This window comes from Elaeis guineensis, chromosome 7 (genome assembly GCF_000442705.2).
Source record: "Elaeis guineensis isolate ETL-2024a chromosome 7, EG11, whole genome shotgun sequence".
Classification (NCBI taxonomy): Eukaryota; Viridiplantae; Streptophyta; class Magnoliopsida; order Arecales; family Arecaceae; genus Elaeis; species Elaeis guineensis.
In genome coordinates, this window is record NC_025999.2 from 23,073,936 (window position 1) to 23,088,374 (window position 14,439).

The 14,439-nt window shown below is 36.0% G+C and overlaps 1 protein-coding gene and 1 non-coding gene across 2 annotated transcripts; both read right to left on the bottom strand.

Moving 5' to 3' along the window:
- Window positions 1-1,009: 1,009 nt before the first annotated feature.
- LOC105033960 (uncharacterized) lies at window positions 1,010-13,375 on the bottom strand. Its single transcript, XM_010908945.2, has 3 exons — window positions 13,125-13,375; window positions 12,052-12,234; window positions 1,010-1,454 (listed from the first exon to the last, which is right to left on the bottom strand). Exons 2-3 carry the CDS (start codon window positions 12,211-12,213, stop codon window positions 1,287-1,289), a joined length of 330 nt encoding a protein of 109 aa, XP_010907247.1. The 5' UTR covers window positions 12,214-12,234; window positions 13,125-13,375; the 3' UTR covers window positions 1,010-1,286.
- LOC114912954 (small nucleolar RNA snoR97) lies at window positions 11,650-11,752 on the bottom strand. Its single transcript, XR_003798972.1, has one exon. It is a non-coding gene; the product is annotated as a small nucleolar RNA snoR97 (small nucleolar RNA).
- Window positions 13,376-14,439: the final 1,064 nt, after the last annotated feature.

Below are 14,439 nucleotides of genomic sequence, written 5' to 3' on the forward strand. Positions count from 1 at the left end.
GTCAACACTACCATTATTACCATGATAGGTCAGCATAATATTGCCATCACTTCCACTACAATTGTGACTATTTTTGTGATCACCACCGAGCAGCAACATCGTTATCATCACTACCAAAGATTAGAGAAAGATAGGTTTCTATTTTCTCTAACTTATAAAAATAAAAATAAATTGACCACACTAAACCTGTATTTATTTTTAAAGCTCAAAAGTAGAAATAATATCTTTGTTTTCTGTTTTCTTAAATTAGAAAAAAAAAAAAAAAGGTGATGCCAAATACTTTCTTGCCTTATTTAGATGATCAACCCTACTTCATTTTCCTTTATTAAAACATATAATTGACCAGTGAAGTGTTCATTTGATATATACAATAAATATAGATCTATGTAAAATAAAATAGATGATAACGAAACTCAGAAAAATCACTTAAAAAATTACTCAGGTTTCTTGCACCAATCATTTTGCTCCATTTAATGGCACAGTTCACCTTTACCCAAAAAAGAAAAAAAATGGCACACCTCACAATACCAATTCAGAGAAATGAGAACACACCACACCAGCGGAGCGTCTTTTGGAAATGATATTTGTAAGTTGCTTAAAACTTTTTGCTAAAACAAAGGTATTGGACATAGATTTATTTTTTTTCTAACCTGATTCCATGGTTAAGGGTTTTCTGGACCCAACTCTACCCTTGCCAATTGGCACTCTCAATAATATTCGCACCTACGAATACATTTTGAATTGTACGGCCCCACTTGATAGAGTAGAATTGAAGAATAATCACACTACCGATTAGATGCCTCTGAAGAGGAGTTTGATATGGACGAGTGAAAACTGATCCATACAAATGATTCATGCTGCATCATCTACGACTACTGATACAAGCACCGACCCACAAACATGCAATTTTTACAAGCTAGTTGATGAAAAGGTTGCATCCACTGGAAACAGCATGATCCCATAACCAATGACTCATAAAGTTTCCGTAGCAGAAGCTTTACTATGACACTTCAGAGAATTTAGGACCAATTAAAAGAAACATAGTTACATAATTACAAATTAGGGCAACAAGAATTCACCACAGAAAGACAATACACAAAATAAAGATTTCATATTGCAAACATCCCCCTTTACCAGACAATCAAACCATCTCTGTATGAAGCAAGTTATAGCATTGTATGTCTTGATTTTGATCACCTGAATGACTGCGGCCAGTAAATAAATATGATTCCAGTATGAAATATCACCCATTACAGCAAGATAGCTCCAAATCAAATCATGTAACATTAATCTTCCAGGATCAGCTGCTTCTCAACTTCATTAACATTTTCAGTTAGAGATGATTCGGTTCCATGGGTCGTTTTATTGCTGCCTCGGCAGTGCAGCAACTGTCGCTGAAGGCTCTGGACAAGCATATTGAGTTGCCGAATGCTACTTTCTTGAGATAAGATTATCTGCAAATAAAAATTAGTTCTGAACTAAATGAAGCAAACATTAATCACCAAATAAAAAGAAAAAAGAAAAAAAGAAAATAAAAGAAAAGCAATCCATGCAGAATTAGTATGAGGGTTCTATTTTGGACTTCTACCACGCCAACACACAGCTAAAACGACAGCTTAAATTAAAACATAGCGAATTCAAATTCTAAGTATAAGAGACTCCAAATGTAAGCAAATATGATGTCACCCAGAGGCAGATTGTTCATCTAAAATTTTCTAAGACTACAGATAGTTTAGTTACTTAAAAAAAGTCAAGATTGCTTGGCTTGAGCTCTTTCCAAGTTAAATTGCAGAATAAAAAGCACACACAAGCATGTTCCTATCCTAAGTTGCAAGCAACATTCTGCACATGTAAGACCTCATCTTCAGGTAGCATAGGTAAACAGCAGAAAGCTAACCATATAATGTGATACAAACTGGATGGTCCTTTACATATGAACCTATAAGCATGCATCAGGATAAAAGAATCAATAACTGTCAGTATTGAACTTAAGAAGTCAGGCTAATCCACTTAGATTTTGTGCCATACCAGGTTGCAAATATGCTGAAAGAGAATGTCGTTTAAGTTGGAAACTTTTGGCTTCATTAGACAACATGGTAGACAATAACAAAGGGAAGCCAAGTGGGATGTAAGGTGATTAAAAAGAAATTCACTTTAGAGTTTATGTAAAGTCAAACAATAGGATTGCATATGACTGACAGTTAGGTAAAGGATCTGAAAGTTAAATTCATCCACCCTGAACTCATCTATTACAAGCAGAAAATGTGAGCAGGCAACATAAACTCTGCAATCATTTTAGTAAATCTTCCAAAAAGATTTAACAATTTTAAATGGGTAATCCAAATTGAAGATTCATGCCATTAAAGATGATCTATACTATAAAAAGAGCCTAAAAATCAAAATTTATGTATTTTAGTGTCTAATCTATGCACCAAGTGACTACAAAATGAACAAGATTAGTTGCACCTACTTGATGCTTAGGACAAAAAGTGCCAAAATACATGAATTTTGGTTTCTACGCGAATTTTGTAATGTAGACCATCTTCAATGGTTTGGATCTTTAATTGGATGTGGATCGTTGATTTTAAATTGTTAAATATTTTTCCAAAGATTTAAACTGTGTAGTCCAACAATACTTATCCACCTATCTACACTATAAAACATACCTAAAAATCAAAATTCATGTATTTTAATGTCAGTAATCTAAGAACCAACTAACTGCAAAAATGAACAATATCAGTTGCACCTACTTGATTGCTTAGGTTGGAAACGAGCAAAACACATGAATTTTTGTTTATATGGAAACTTTGTAGTGTAGAACATCTTCAATGTTTTGGATCTTTAATTTGAAAGACTGATTATTGATTTTGAATGGTCAATGTTTTTCCAAAGACTTAAAATAAAGTGTATAGTCCAATAGTTAGAAGTTTGCGACTATGCCATTCATTCATAATCATGAATCTATTTGTAGCAAAATAAACCCCTTTACTCTCAAATATTGGTTCGATAAAAGCACGGTTACTTAGGAGACTTTTCTAAGCCTCAAACTTCTATTTACAAATGATCAAGTTTGAAAGAAGTTATATACTTTCAAAATAAACAATTCTAAGACTGAAAGTATACAATGGATGAAGAACTGACACAGAGAATAAGCTAAAACACTAGAGGGATTAGTGGTTCAAAGCTTCAGAACTTAGCATGACAGTTGACATCACAACCGTATCCTTTGCTACCTTTGTATATTACAATTTTTTAGTGTAGCAACCAAGCAATTATCCAAGAGCCAAACCCTAGGCAAAGTATTTTTGTAACTAGAGGTGTATAGCTATTGATCTCTATTAATTAATTACAGATCAATCTTGAACATATCCCATAGGTTCAATAACTGTATTTGACCCAAGTATTTGAAAGTGACAAAAACAACCAGTTAACCAAAGCTTTTGCTCCATTGGTCTTTCTTGACAAAATCCAGATCTTTTGCTATGAGAATTTTTGAAATATATCTGCTAGAGTTGGCTGTTCTGTGAGCATATAGAATATTATGTTTATGTATTAAGGGATAGGTTTGATTTGGTAAGAGTACCATTGTTTGTTGTCTTACCATGCAATCACCTTCTTTAAAAAGGAATGATATGTTGTGCATTAATATGATAAGTTATAGGGACGTAATGAGAAGAGGGAACATATTCTGAGTCTCTTGTTTCCTAATTAGGGGTCATATGACATTCCGCCAAGGCACAGCGCATGGCCGCATCTGCAACTTCCTCCTTCCGAGGGTAGTGAGACAGTCTTACCCCTCATCTCACATCTCCTCTAGCCTCACTGGTGGCGGTCCGCAACCAAACAGGCCCCTGGAATGGTTTTGCTTGAATTATGTTGCATTGTCATTTGCATTCGGCTCTGAGATGGAGGCATAAGATTCCTTCCAACCCCAGTTCAGCCTCCTAACAACTTACCCCATCCCCACTATTTGTCTCTGGCTCCAACATGGCAGCTTTTGTCCAAACCAGGCCCCTTTTCCTCACTCCAGTCCACCCCGTAGATATTTTAGAAAAAATAAAAAATAAAAAAAATTGGGGACTGCAATATGCTTCATGGCCCTTTGCCTCATCTTTGCCACTGCTCTGACCTATCAAGCCTTCAATACGGCCCCTTCTACAGATCTTCCTCATCAACTTTGGCTTTGCCAAGTCCCCAACAACTATACCCCTCCCTTTGCCTTCTTGGATCCTCTCTCTTCATAGCTTCTGTACTTTAGCCTATTACTGCCTGAGAGCATGTTGTATCCACAAACACATCAAATATTCTGAATTATGAAATTTAATAGTTAGTAGCCCCTAAAATTTCTGGAATATTTTTTTTTTTCCTAACCCTTGATGAAAGAGACCCATGTTTCAATCTTTTTTTCTGCTTCCAGTAGTTGCATTTGAAAGACATCTCGGCATTTTCTTTTCTCTGTCATTCTGGCTTTGGATTTTGTAGCAGCAAGGAACGTTGGACAATCTTGCTTCCTATGATTACTTACCCCAGTTAAGATTGAAGACAAGAAGGGAACAGGCACAAAACAATCTCAAAGTTATTGGTGTAAGGATAGGGGAGAAGTGGGCAGGTTTGCATGTGGAGGGGAGGAATGAAACATATGACTTGGGAAGTTACCTGAGAGGAAGAGATGGATGGTTGAGGCACATAACAAAAGAGTGAGTAGAGTGTAAAGGGAAAAAAACTAGATAGGAAGCTCAGAAAGAATGGGCTCTGCATTAGGGGGCAGGAGCCAGGAAGTAGGGTTTCATCTTTGTTGAAGGAAGAAACATAGAAGGTCCATGATTGCATTTTTCCAACGAGGATGGCTAACTTAAGTTGCCACACTGCACCTAATTGAGTGATTAAACAGAGTTATGCTAGCATTAATATACCATTTATTTTTTTAATCAAATATATTTTGGTCCCTTGACCAGATATTCCCTTAGCTCTAAGGTCATTGAGTCCTTGATAGGAAACTCGATCAACATTTTCTCCCCTGTATCTTCTATCTCCCTTCCTATATAATATTCTACCTCATTCTCATCCTATACTGTTAGCTTAGACAACAGGTGATCAATATGACTTGCTTGTGTGGTTAGTTTGAATTGTTTTCCTCTTTGGCTGTCTTTGCCATCCAATGGTACTTAAACTTCACTCAAAGTACTAGGCAAAAGCCTCAATTGGCCCCTAACTTAATTTGTGCAAGGATCTTTTCTTTGATACCCTACCACAAGATGAAGATATATCCTAATCTAAGAGCCTATTTGGCATTAATTTTATTTTTTGTCTATTTGTGAAAACAAAATCACAAAAATCAACACAAGAAACATGCTTGGTGCTATAGTTTTTACTTTCTAACTTCTAAAATCCATTTTCATTATTTCTAGGGCAAAAGGAAGAAAATTTTATGTCCAATATCTTCAAAAATAAGAAATTCATATCTTACTACCACCAACATCACCTCCACCATTGCCCCCTCCACCACCAACATTATTGCCAGTTAACACCTCCATTGGTAGCACCACCCCCACCACTTTCACCACACCATTGACAATGCCATCATTGACTTAGCCACAAAGCCACCTCCTCAACCACACCACAATTGGCACATCATTAACACCCCACTATTATCATTATTGCCGCCACCACAGTCATTGTCATTACCACCAACCTTGATGCCTCCATTACACTGTCACCACCACCATTTTTATCACCGCCATTGTTGCCATCACCACATCATTAGTGGCAGGACTGTCATTGTTGCCACCATCATGAACACGCCCCCCCCGACCCGACACCACCGCCAATATTATTGCTCTCCCTACTGCCACTACCAACACCTCCGCCAATATCATCATGTTTATATTTTTTTAAATAATTGATTAAAAAAATATTTTTTTATTTTTAAAATTTTAAAAAATAGAAATAGAGTTTCTTTTTAATTGATTTTTAAAAAAAGAATATGATGTCGAAAGGTAGCTATCCAATTTGCTTTATCCCTATGGATAGTGTTTGAAAGATACTTTGTTGACTTCTGCTACACATATTTGAGTGTGTTTGTTGCCTACAAATGTATGCATATTGGTGTGAATTGACGCATGCCCTAATTGTGAAGCACAAATTCACTTTTCTTGGGGATCCATATTTTCTATTGCATATATTTGATGTTTCATTCTCGATAAGACCGAAAGATGCTCCATTTAGCTCTCAGCTTATTGGATGCTGAACTTGTTAAGTTACCCTCATAATCCATGATTAATGTACACATGTGTTGCCTGTCAAAATAAAAGAGGTTCTAAACCACACATGCTATAGACTAAGCCTTTGATCTAATTAACCTAATCCTAAGCTGTCCTTCATAGGAAACAACCCTAGGACAAGTCAAAAGTCTTGCTACAATCCTACAAATAAACTTTGATGTAATGCTTGTTTCCTAGATGTAGCAACCCAAGAGAAGGGGGTCAACTGGGTTTCTGAAAATTTAAAATTTAACTTTGAAACAATGTATCTAAAACAATTCAGATTGTGTAAGTGAAGTGATAAGCAGAAAATTAAAGGTGCAACAAAAATAATAAAGAAAAAATAGTCACAATCACAAACACAATAATTTTTTTATAGTGGTTCTGTGCTAACTCAGCACCTATGTTCCACTCTTCAAGCAAACATACTTGAGAATTCCAATTATAACTTCTTCAAGATTATAGTCCAAATATTTTTTCGGTTTTACAATCTAATCTAGTTGGTTTTCATTGGCTCACTAATCAAAACCTGACAAACGATTGTTTTCTTTTGGACTCACAATTAATCCAACTTAGGCTTGGACCAACCCCAAGTTTTTATACCCAAGAAACTTGTTACAAATAAACAATAAAAGAATACAAGAAATAAAGTTGAGAACAATAAAACTCTTTTTGGATCCGACGAAGTCATGGTAGTTAGGCTTTCAATGCTTGAACTTCTTTCTTGAATGCTAAAGAGGTTGAGACAATCTTTAATGCTTTCCCTCGATAGTAGCTAGTTGGAATTTAACTACTCTTAATCTAATTGAATGTAGGAAGGACTCAATTTACGACACTCTTAAATTCTTTCCTGTTTCTCTTTTGGTTCCTCACACTATCTTCTTGTATAATTATTCAATGAGCTCTTCTTCTTTCAAAAGATATAAAACTTCAAAAACATTTTAAAACCTTCAAAAATTTAGTTCTTTCCATGAATCCTTCACATTTATTGGCTTAAAAATGTCTTCATTTAATGTTGTCACCGTCGGAAGCATGAAAATAGCCATTGGAATGAAATTAGCCATGTTTTAAAAATTCTGAAAAACTAGCCGTCATTCTCTTAGAATTCACTAAGTCGGCTCACCCAAGCTCTAAGTCGGCTCAACAGCAAATGCCAAAAATCTAATATTCTGTCTTGCTTTGTCTATCTGAGACTGGATCGACTCAGATCCTATCTTAGTCGGCTCAATTGTATGTTGGGTCAACTCAATGATTCTCTGGATTGGTTCAAAAGATTTGCTGATTTATAAGGCTTTTTGTGTTCATCTTCTTTTGAGACTGAGTCAGCTCTCCTCTTCACTGAGTCGGCTAAGCTTTAGACTAGGTCAACTAAGTTGATCAGTGGGTTGGCTCGGAAGAATTATTTTGAAATAGCAAGATTTTTGTCTTTCTTGTTGACCGATACTGAATCAGCTCAGCTTTAGACTGGGTCGACTCAATAGTGTGCCAAAAGGAGTTTGAGACAATTTTCTTGATCTAAATAATTTTTAAGCTAGACTTGGCTTCTCAAATATAATTTATGCTTATTGAGAGATGCATCTAGACTAGATTTATCTTTCAAATCATTAACTTCTTTTCTTCCAATCTGAAGGACTTAAGTTTTGGAATTTAAACTTTTTTGAGGATGCAGCCTTTTGAGTAAAATGTTTAAACATTTGAGATAACCTACAAATACTCTCAAGCACATCATTAATAGACATAATTTATACTCAAACACTTTGACATCATCAAAATCAATTCTAGAACTAACATTGCTTTCCTAGTAAGAAAAAACTTGTAAATAAAATAGGTCATTGTCTCAAAGTAGCTTTCCAAAGCTTTAAATAGAAAGACTCTTTAAGAAATACATTCTTCATATCCTATATAACTAGTTAATGCCTTTACATGTTACCGCTTTCCCTTGACACTCTCACTCAACATAGAACCAAGCAATCACACCACTATGATCATCCTTTATAATTATTAATTTGTAATTAAGGGTGCCAGTAACAACATTGCCAATGTTGTCTGGGCTAGTGAAACAATAAACTCAGTGCGATTTGCACCATAATGTTTTCCTTACAACTTTGGAGAAAAGCTTCTTAGATTTAGACATTACATAAATAAATTATAATGTCTTATTCTTATAGAAGTGTTAAATTTCCTTGTGAACATGACAAAACCTATCAATAGTGTAAAAATTAGCAGCATAGAAGTTCAACTAATTGATTTTTCCAACATTAGATGTTAAAAAATATAACTAAGTTATTTAATGAAATATTGTTCATGTATGATGGCCAATAAGTTGGCTAGTTGTTTATGTGCACATAATCTACTCCACAAACTATCTAACCTTTGTATACTGCTTGAGTAGAACATACATGGCTGCATGGATGTTTCACATTTATGATTACAAATACTATGAGGCTGAAAAGTAGCATTGCACCCATCCCTTGTAGGCATCTTCACCTTCGTTCATGTGGAAAGATCGCATCAGAAGGAATACATTGGTGCTAGCAGGCCAACTCATAGAGCTGATGCTATCCTTGTACTGCACTTTCAAATTAAATACATCTTATGACATCCGATGCATCGTGGCAAGAGGAGAGAGGTGCCGATAAAGGTGTCAAACTTCAATGAAGAAGTCAAACAAAGCTAAAAGTGAGCAAACCAAGTAATCATTTTAAAGTCCTATGGTGCAAGTTCCACCTCTACCATCTTGCCAAAAGATATGGGCAGGGCTGGGGATTAACGTCCAAATGTGCCATCCGCACCATCCTCAAGATAAAGAGATAAAAGATGACCATAACATGAATATTCAAATGTTCTAATATGACTCTAGGTGTGTCTATTACCGTGTCCAGAAACGCACATATCGAAACAAGGCTTCAACTTCAAATCAAAATGCAAGTGGAGATGTGTAAGATTGCGTCATTTTCACTGTACAAGAATATGTTGGTCAACTGCATCTGACCAGTGCTAGCATTTATTTGGGGATCCCTAGGTCATGTATATGCAGTTAATAACTTAGAACACAAGGGCAATTTGTGAATGGTGTGCAAACTAACGATACTTCTATAAGCTTTATTTAATCCATAACCCACCTGGACACTTCCTTAAACAATGTCCAATGCACAACTCTGTTACTTGAACAATTATAATGGGCTAGCTTGTTTTGCACCTTAGAAGCTGACTGGCAATCGCTGCAACCCTAAAGTGAGGCAATAAGGATACACTAACAGCCACCTAGTAGGACATGCTCTAAACATGCAATTGGTGCTTTCACATGATGGCACGCTAAGCCCCCATTCTGTTAGTTATAATAGTATGGTACGGGATTGCTTTGCCACATAATGTTTTCTATCCATAAGAGGACTCCTAGCTTTCTTATAATGGGCCTAGGTTACTAATTTACAATATTTGAATCCAAAAATAGGTTTCCTCATCAACGTAGAACTCCATTGTATGCAAAAAAAAAAAAAAGGGCTAAAAAGTCTCTAAGGTTGCATTTGGTAGCTGGCAATCTATCCAGATTTCTGGTAATCTAAACTAGACCCACCAGATTACTGTGTTTGGTATGTCTTTTGGATGGCAATCCAGATTGCTTTAGAATCTAGATTACCTTCCATAAGACAATCCGAATTGCCTTGAGAAGGGATGGCTATCCAAATTACTACATCTTTAGTAATCTTGCAATAAAATTTTTGGATGAAATTATCCTCATCAAAAAATCAAACAAAACCCCTCTTTTTCTTCCCATGAAGCCATTCCTCGGCTGCCTCTCCGCCCAACCCTCCATCTATGTTGCCACCATCGCTGACCTCCTCGCCACCGCGACCTCGCCTGCTCCTCCCGTCGTCCAAGCCCACCGTGTCACCCACCTCCTCTAGCTCCAGCAATGCCAGCAACGTCTCCATCCTCCACATCATCACGGAGAAGCTATAGACTGTCGGGGGGGAGGTGGGGATCTGCGGAGAAGCCGTGGGCTACCAAAGGTAAGGGAGGGCGGTGCATAGAGGAGCCGCAATGCCGAGTGAGGGGGGGTGGGGGAGCAAGAGCCACAGGTGGTGGGGGTGGGGGGTGTGGGGGACAAAGTGGAGGAGGTGCAAGCCCCGGGGGGAGAGAGAGCCACAGGTGACGGGGATGAGGGGGCAGCACGGAGGAGCCACAGGTGGCCGAGAGGGGGGTGCGGAGGGAGATGGAGGGGCCCAGGGGGATGGGGCCACCCGAGGGGGTGGTGGGCTCGGAGAAGCCGCAGATAGGGAGAAAGAATAAAGGAAAAAAATATAATCATAAAATATTATTTTTTAAAAAAATAATAAAATATATAAAAATATGGTGGGCTTGTGGTGGTGACGAAGAAGATGAGATAAAAGGTGCAAAGAGGTGCAGACGAGATAAAAGTCGAGGTGTTTTCATTCTTTCAGTCAAATCGAGCGTCCTATTGTCCTCTCGAAAAACATGTTTTATAATATATGCAGTTAAATTAATTGATATTTTCTGATGAATATATTTTAATTAAAAAAAGATAAAAATCATGGTCATCCACCAGTGGCGGTGGTGATGGGGGTGGCGATCTACAGCAACAGTGGAGGTGGCAGCCGATGGCCGGCGGTCAGTGACTGCAGTAGGGGCGGCGACCGACGGCCAGGCATGCTGCCATCTGGCAGCCACGACACTAGAATGATGTTAAGTGTAAGTCATAATATATAGATTTTTAATAGATTTGATTTAGGGGTAGTTTAAGAATTTGATTTCATATTACCAATAATCTGATTGTCATACCAAACATATCAATCAAGATTTTCAATAAATTTACTGTAACATTACTTGCGTATACCAAACACAATAATCAATATTACTGACAATTTACAAAACAGTTCTAGGAATTAGCTGAAAAATTTTAAGAAAATAAGAAATATTTCACCTAATCCTGACACTCCACAAAAGGAGAAGTTTAAATAAATCTAATTTAGACATAAACTACACAAAATAGCACTCATAAATGAGTGGAACAAATGGATAAATCGTAAACTAGAAACATTTCTCCAAAACTAAGAAAAAGCTTGTGTTGATCAGAGACTAAGCCCAAATATGAATTTTTTTAGCCCCCATGCTCATCAAGCATTAGTTCAAGACAAAATCTTAAATAACAGAATAAATGTTCTCATTATTGTTCGATAACATTTTAACAAGTGATTTTTTATAGGTACTCAAATCTTGAGTGCAAGGAATGACCCACCACCCATCTTGAAAACAAGGGAATTATTTGTGAATAACATTTGGACAAATAACTAAAGCATTGACAAGCTCAATATAATGTATTATCACAACCAAAACAGTATCCATAACAACGCATGTGAGATGAAAGATATCTTGTGTTGTTATTCGACTCCAATCTCTATGTGGTTAGCAGAGATGAAGGTGATGACAACACCAACTTTATGAGTTTTGTTCTTGGCCTGCCATGCCATCTTGAAAATTTTAGCAAGAGGACACTTCAAAACTCAAAAACAATGGATGCCAAGACAGTCCAATAATACATAAATGAGACAAACTGAATAAAGAAGTGAAAAAGGATAAGACATGATCCATATGACGTAAATGCAAATGATAAGTATCCTTTGTGCATCTACTACAATTTAATTTTAAAACTGCTGCCAAATGACTAAAGAATTTTAACTTATTTTGATGTGTCAAAAGTTTAACAGTATCTCTCCAAAAGATGCAGCTCACGAAACTATGATCACAATTGATGTGCCAGGAGAGTTACCTTTTCTTTAACAAGTTCTTCCTTATCCAACATATGTTGCTTCCTACGAGAGACTGATGGATTTGCTTCAACTTCACTCAAGATTTGCTGCTTCCACTCAAAATGAGACGTTATGATAAATAACAAGAGTAGGCAAAAAAGCACCATAGGTCTGGACGTCATTGTAGGAACTTGTCAGTGGATCTGTTACCAGTGAATACCAAGAGTACTGTTATAACTTAGTCCCTAACAAATTAAAGTTAACGCTAGTTATCATTTAAGAGACTTAAAAAGGGATGTAGTTGATGGAAGAGCGAGCGGTTGGAGGGGGTAGACATTTCAGCTCATTTAGCCAAAAGGGCTTTTGGGTCGTTCACCTATAGTCTCAGAATTTTGAAACAGAGATGACCAGGTTGATGGATGCTAACAAAGAGGTGATCATCCAATTGTAGCAATCCAAACACTCCAAAGTGAACTCTGGAGTGTTGATCACAATAAGTTCCCTAAGAAATTTCTCTAAAATTATCAGTTAATATCTATCAAGATCAATAACCGAACCAACTCAAGAAGTTGCATAATTTGATCCTATGGCTTTTACAAGTGCTATAAACTGGGCCAGGCTTCGGTTCCTTCGCAGTAATTTATTCAGTTTAGTTCTATTACAATTCTCAAAAGCAAGATTTCAATTTCTCCCGCACCAAAAAGACTATTGAAATAAAAAAGAAGACAACTCGCAGAGAATTCTCCAGTTGGCACGATGACACATTCAAGAAAGATCTTATTCTCCAATTTCCAGCGACCAACCAAGCAATTAGGCTCGGTTATGGAAATCGCTCACACCTTTAATCACCAATCCTCAAAGTAAAAACCCAAGATCCTCTTTTTTTTGCCAAAGCGAATAAGATAAAAAAGCCAAGAACTCAGCTTCTAACATTGACGTAATCAGATGCCTTAAACTAGATTTTTTTTCACCAGGAATCCTCTTGAAACCCGAAAAATCCGATACCCAATCCAAGAAACAACATTCAGTTCCAGAGTGGAAAGAATTGGAGAGGATATCAATAAAGAAAGCGCGAGAGGACGAGAAAACTCACGGGAAGTCCCATTAGACGGCGGACTACTCCAATAAATTCGGGGATCCGGAGAAGATCGAAGGCTTCTGGTAGACTTCCTTCGCCTGCGTTCGCGCCTTGCTTCTTGGCCTTGCGACGGAGAGAGCTAGAATTTCCGGAGGGAAGAAGTCCTGCTGCCGGCCATGGTTTTGTCGGCGAGGGCGTTGTTTTGGTTTTGACTGGATCGCCATTTCAACTCAGAGGCACATTTTTTCCACTCTATTGCAACAAACGCGGTCTAGACTTGGCCGGAGGGGTGTTGACATGCGCAGGTGCATTTCATGTGTGGTAAATTTTTTTCATAATTTTAATATATGATCAATATATACTATATAATCTAAACTAATACTTATTAATTATAATAAAATATTTATCTAGTTTCTTTTAATTTTTTATTTTTATTTTTTTCGATCCTTTTTGATAGCGTTTGGTGATCCAAATGAGATCACTACAGTGATCTCATTGATGATCTAAATCATTAGGTGATCTGATCACCAGTGATCTAAGATCACGGTCTTTGGTAAGCCATGATCTAGTGATTAAAAATCTTCAAGTATCCACAAGTAATCTGTTTAGTATTCTATGAGAATTCAAGATCACTGATTATATAATATCAAAACTATCCGTAATATATTTCATCAAAATATATTTATTAATTATATATAATGTATTATAAATAAAATATCATTATATTTATTAATATATTAATAATTAATAGATTTCATAAAATATACTTATTAGTCCTATATATTATTGATTCTATAAATATATATTAATTATTATTATAGAATTAATATTTTTATTTATACTTATAATATATTATTTATTAATATGAATATTTATTTTAATTAGAAAAATAAGACAAATTGAAGTAACATATTAAATATTTTATTATATAAATATAAACTATAATAAGATATTTTTACTCTAATTTAAAATTATCACTGAATCATAATATGATTAATAATATATTATCATATAATATATATCATAAATATAATATATAATATCAAATATAATATAATATTATATATAAAATATTGCTATAATAAACTAACGGTATATTGTTATACTAATTTTTTTACTAGATTGAGGGATATTTTTATCCTCAAATTTTATTCCAAGATCACTATCTGGGGGTGATCTTGGATTCTCGATCTCGAGGATGGGTATCCTATCATTAGATTAGAGGGTGATTTGAGGAGTAAGGATGATTTGAAATCATTGTCATATGGGATCATCATGATACAACCAAATACGATAATCTCATTATCTTTATCCATATCATTCTTGATCT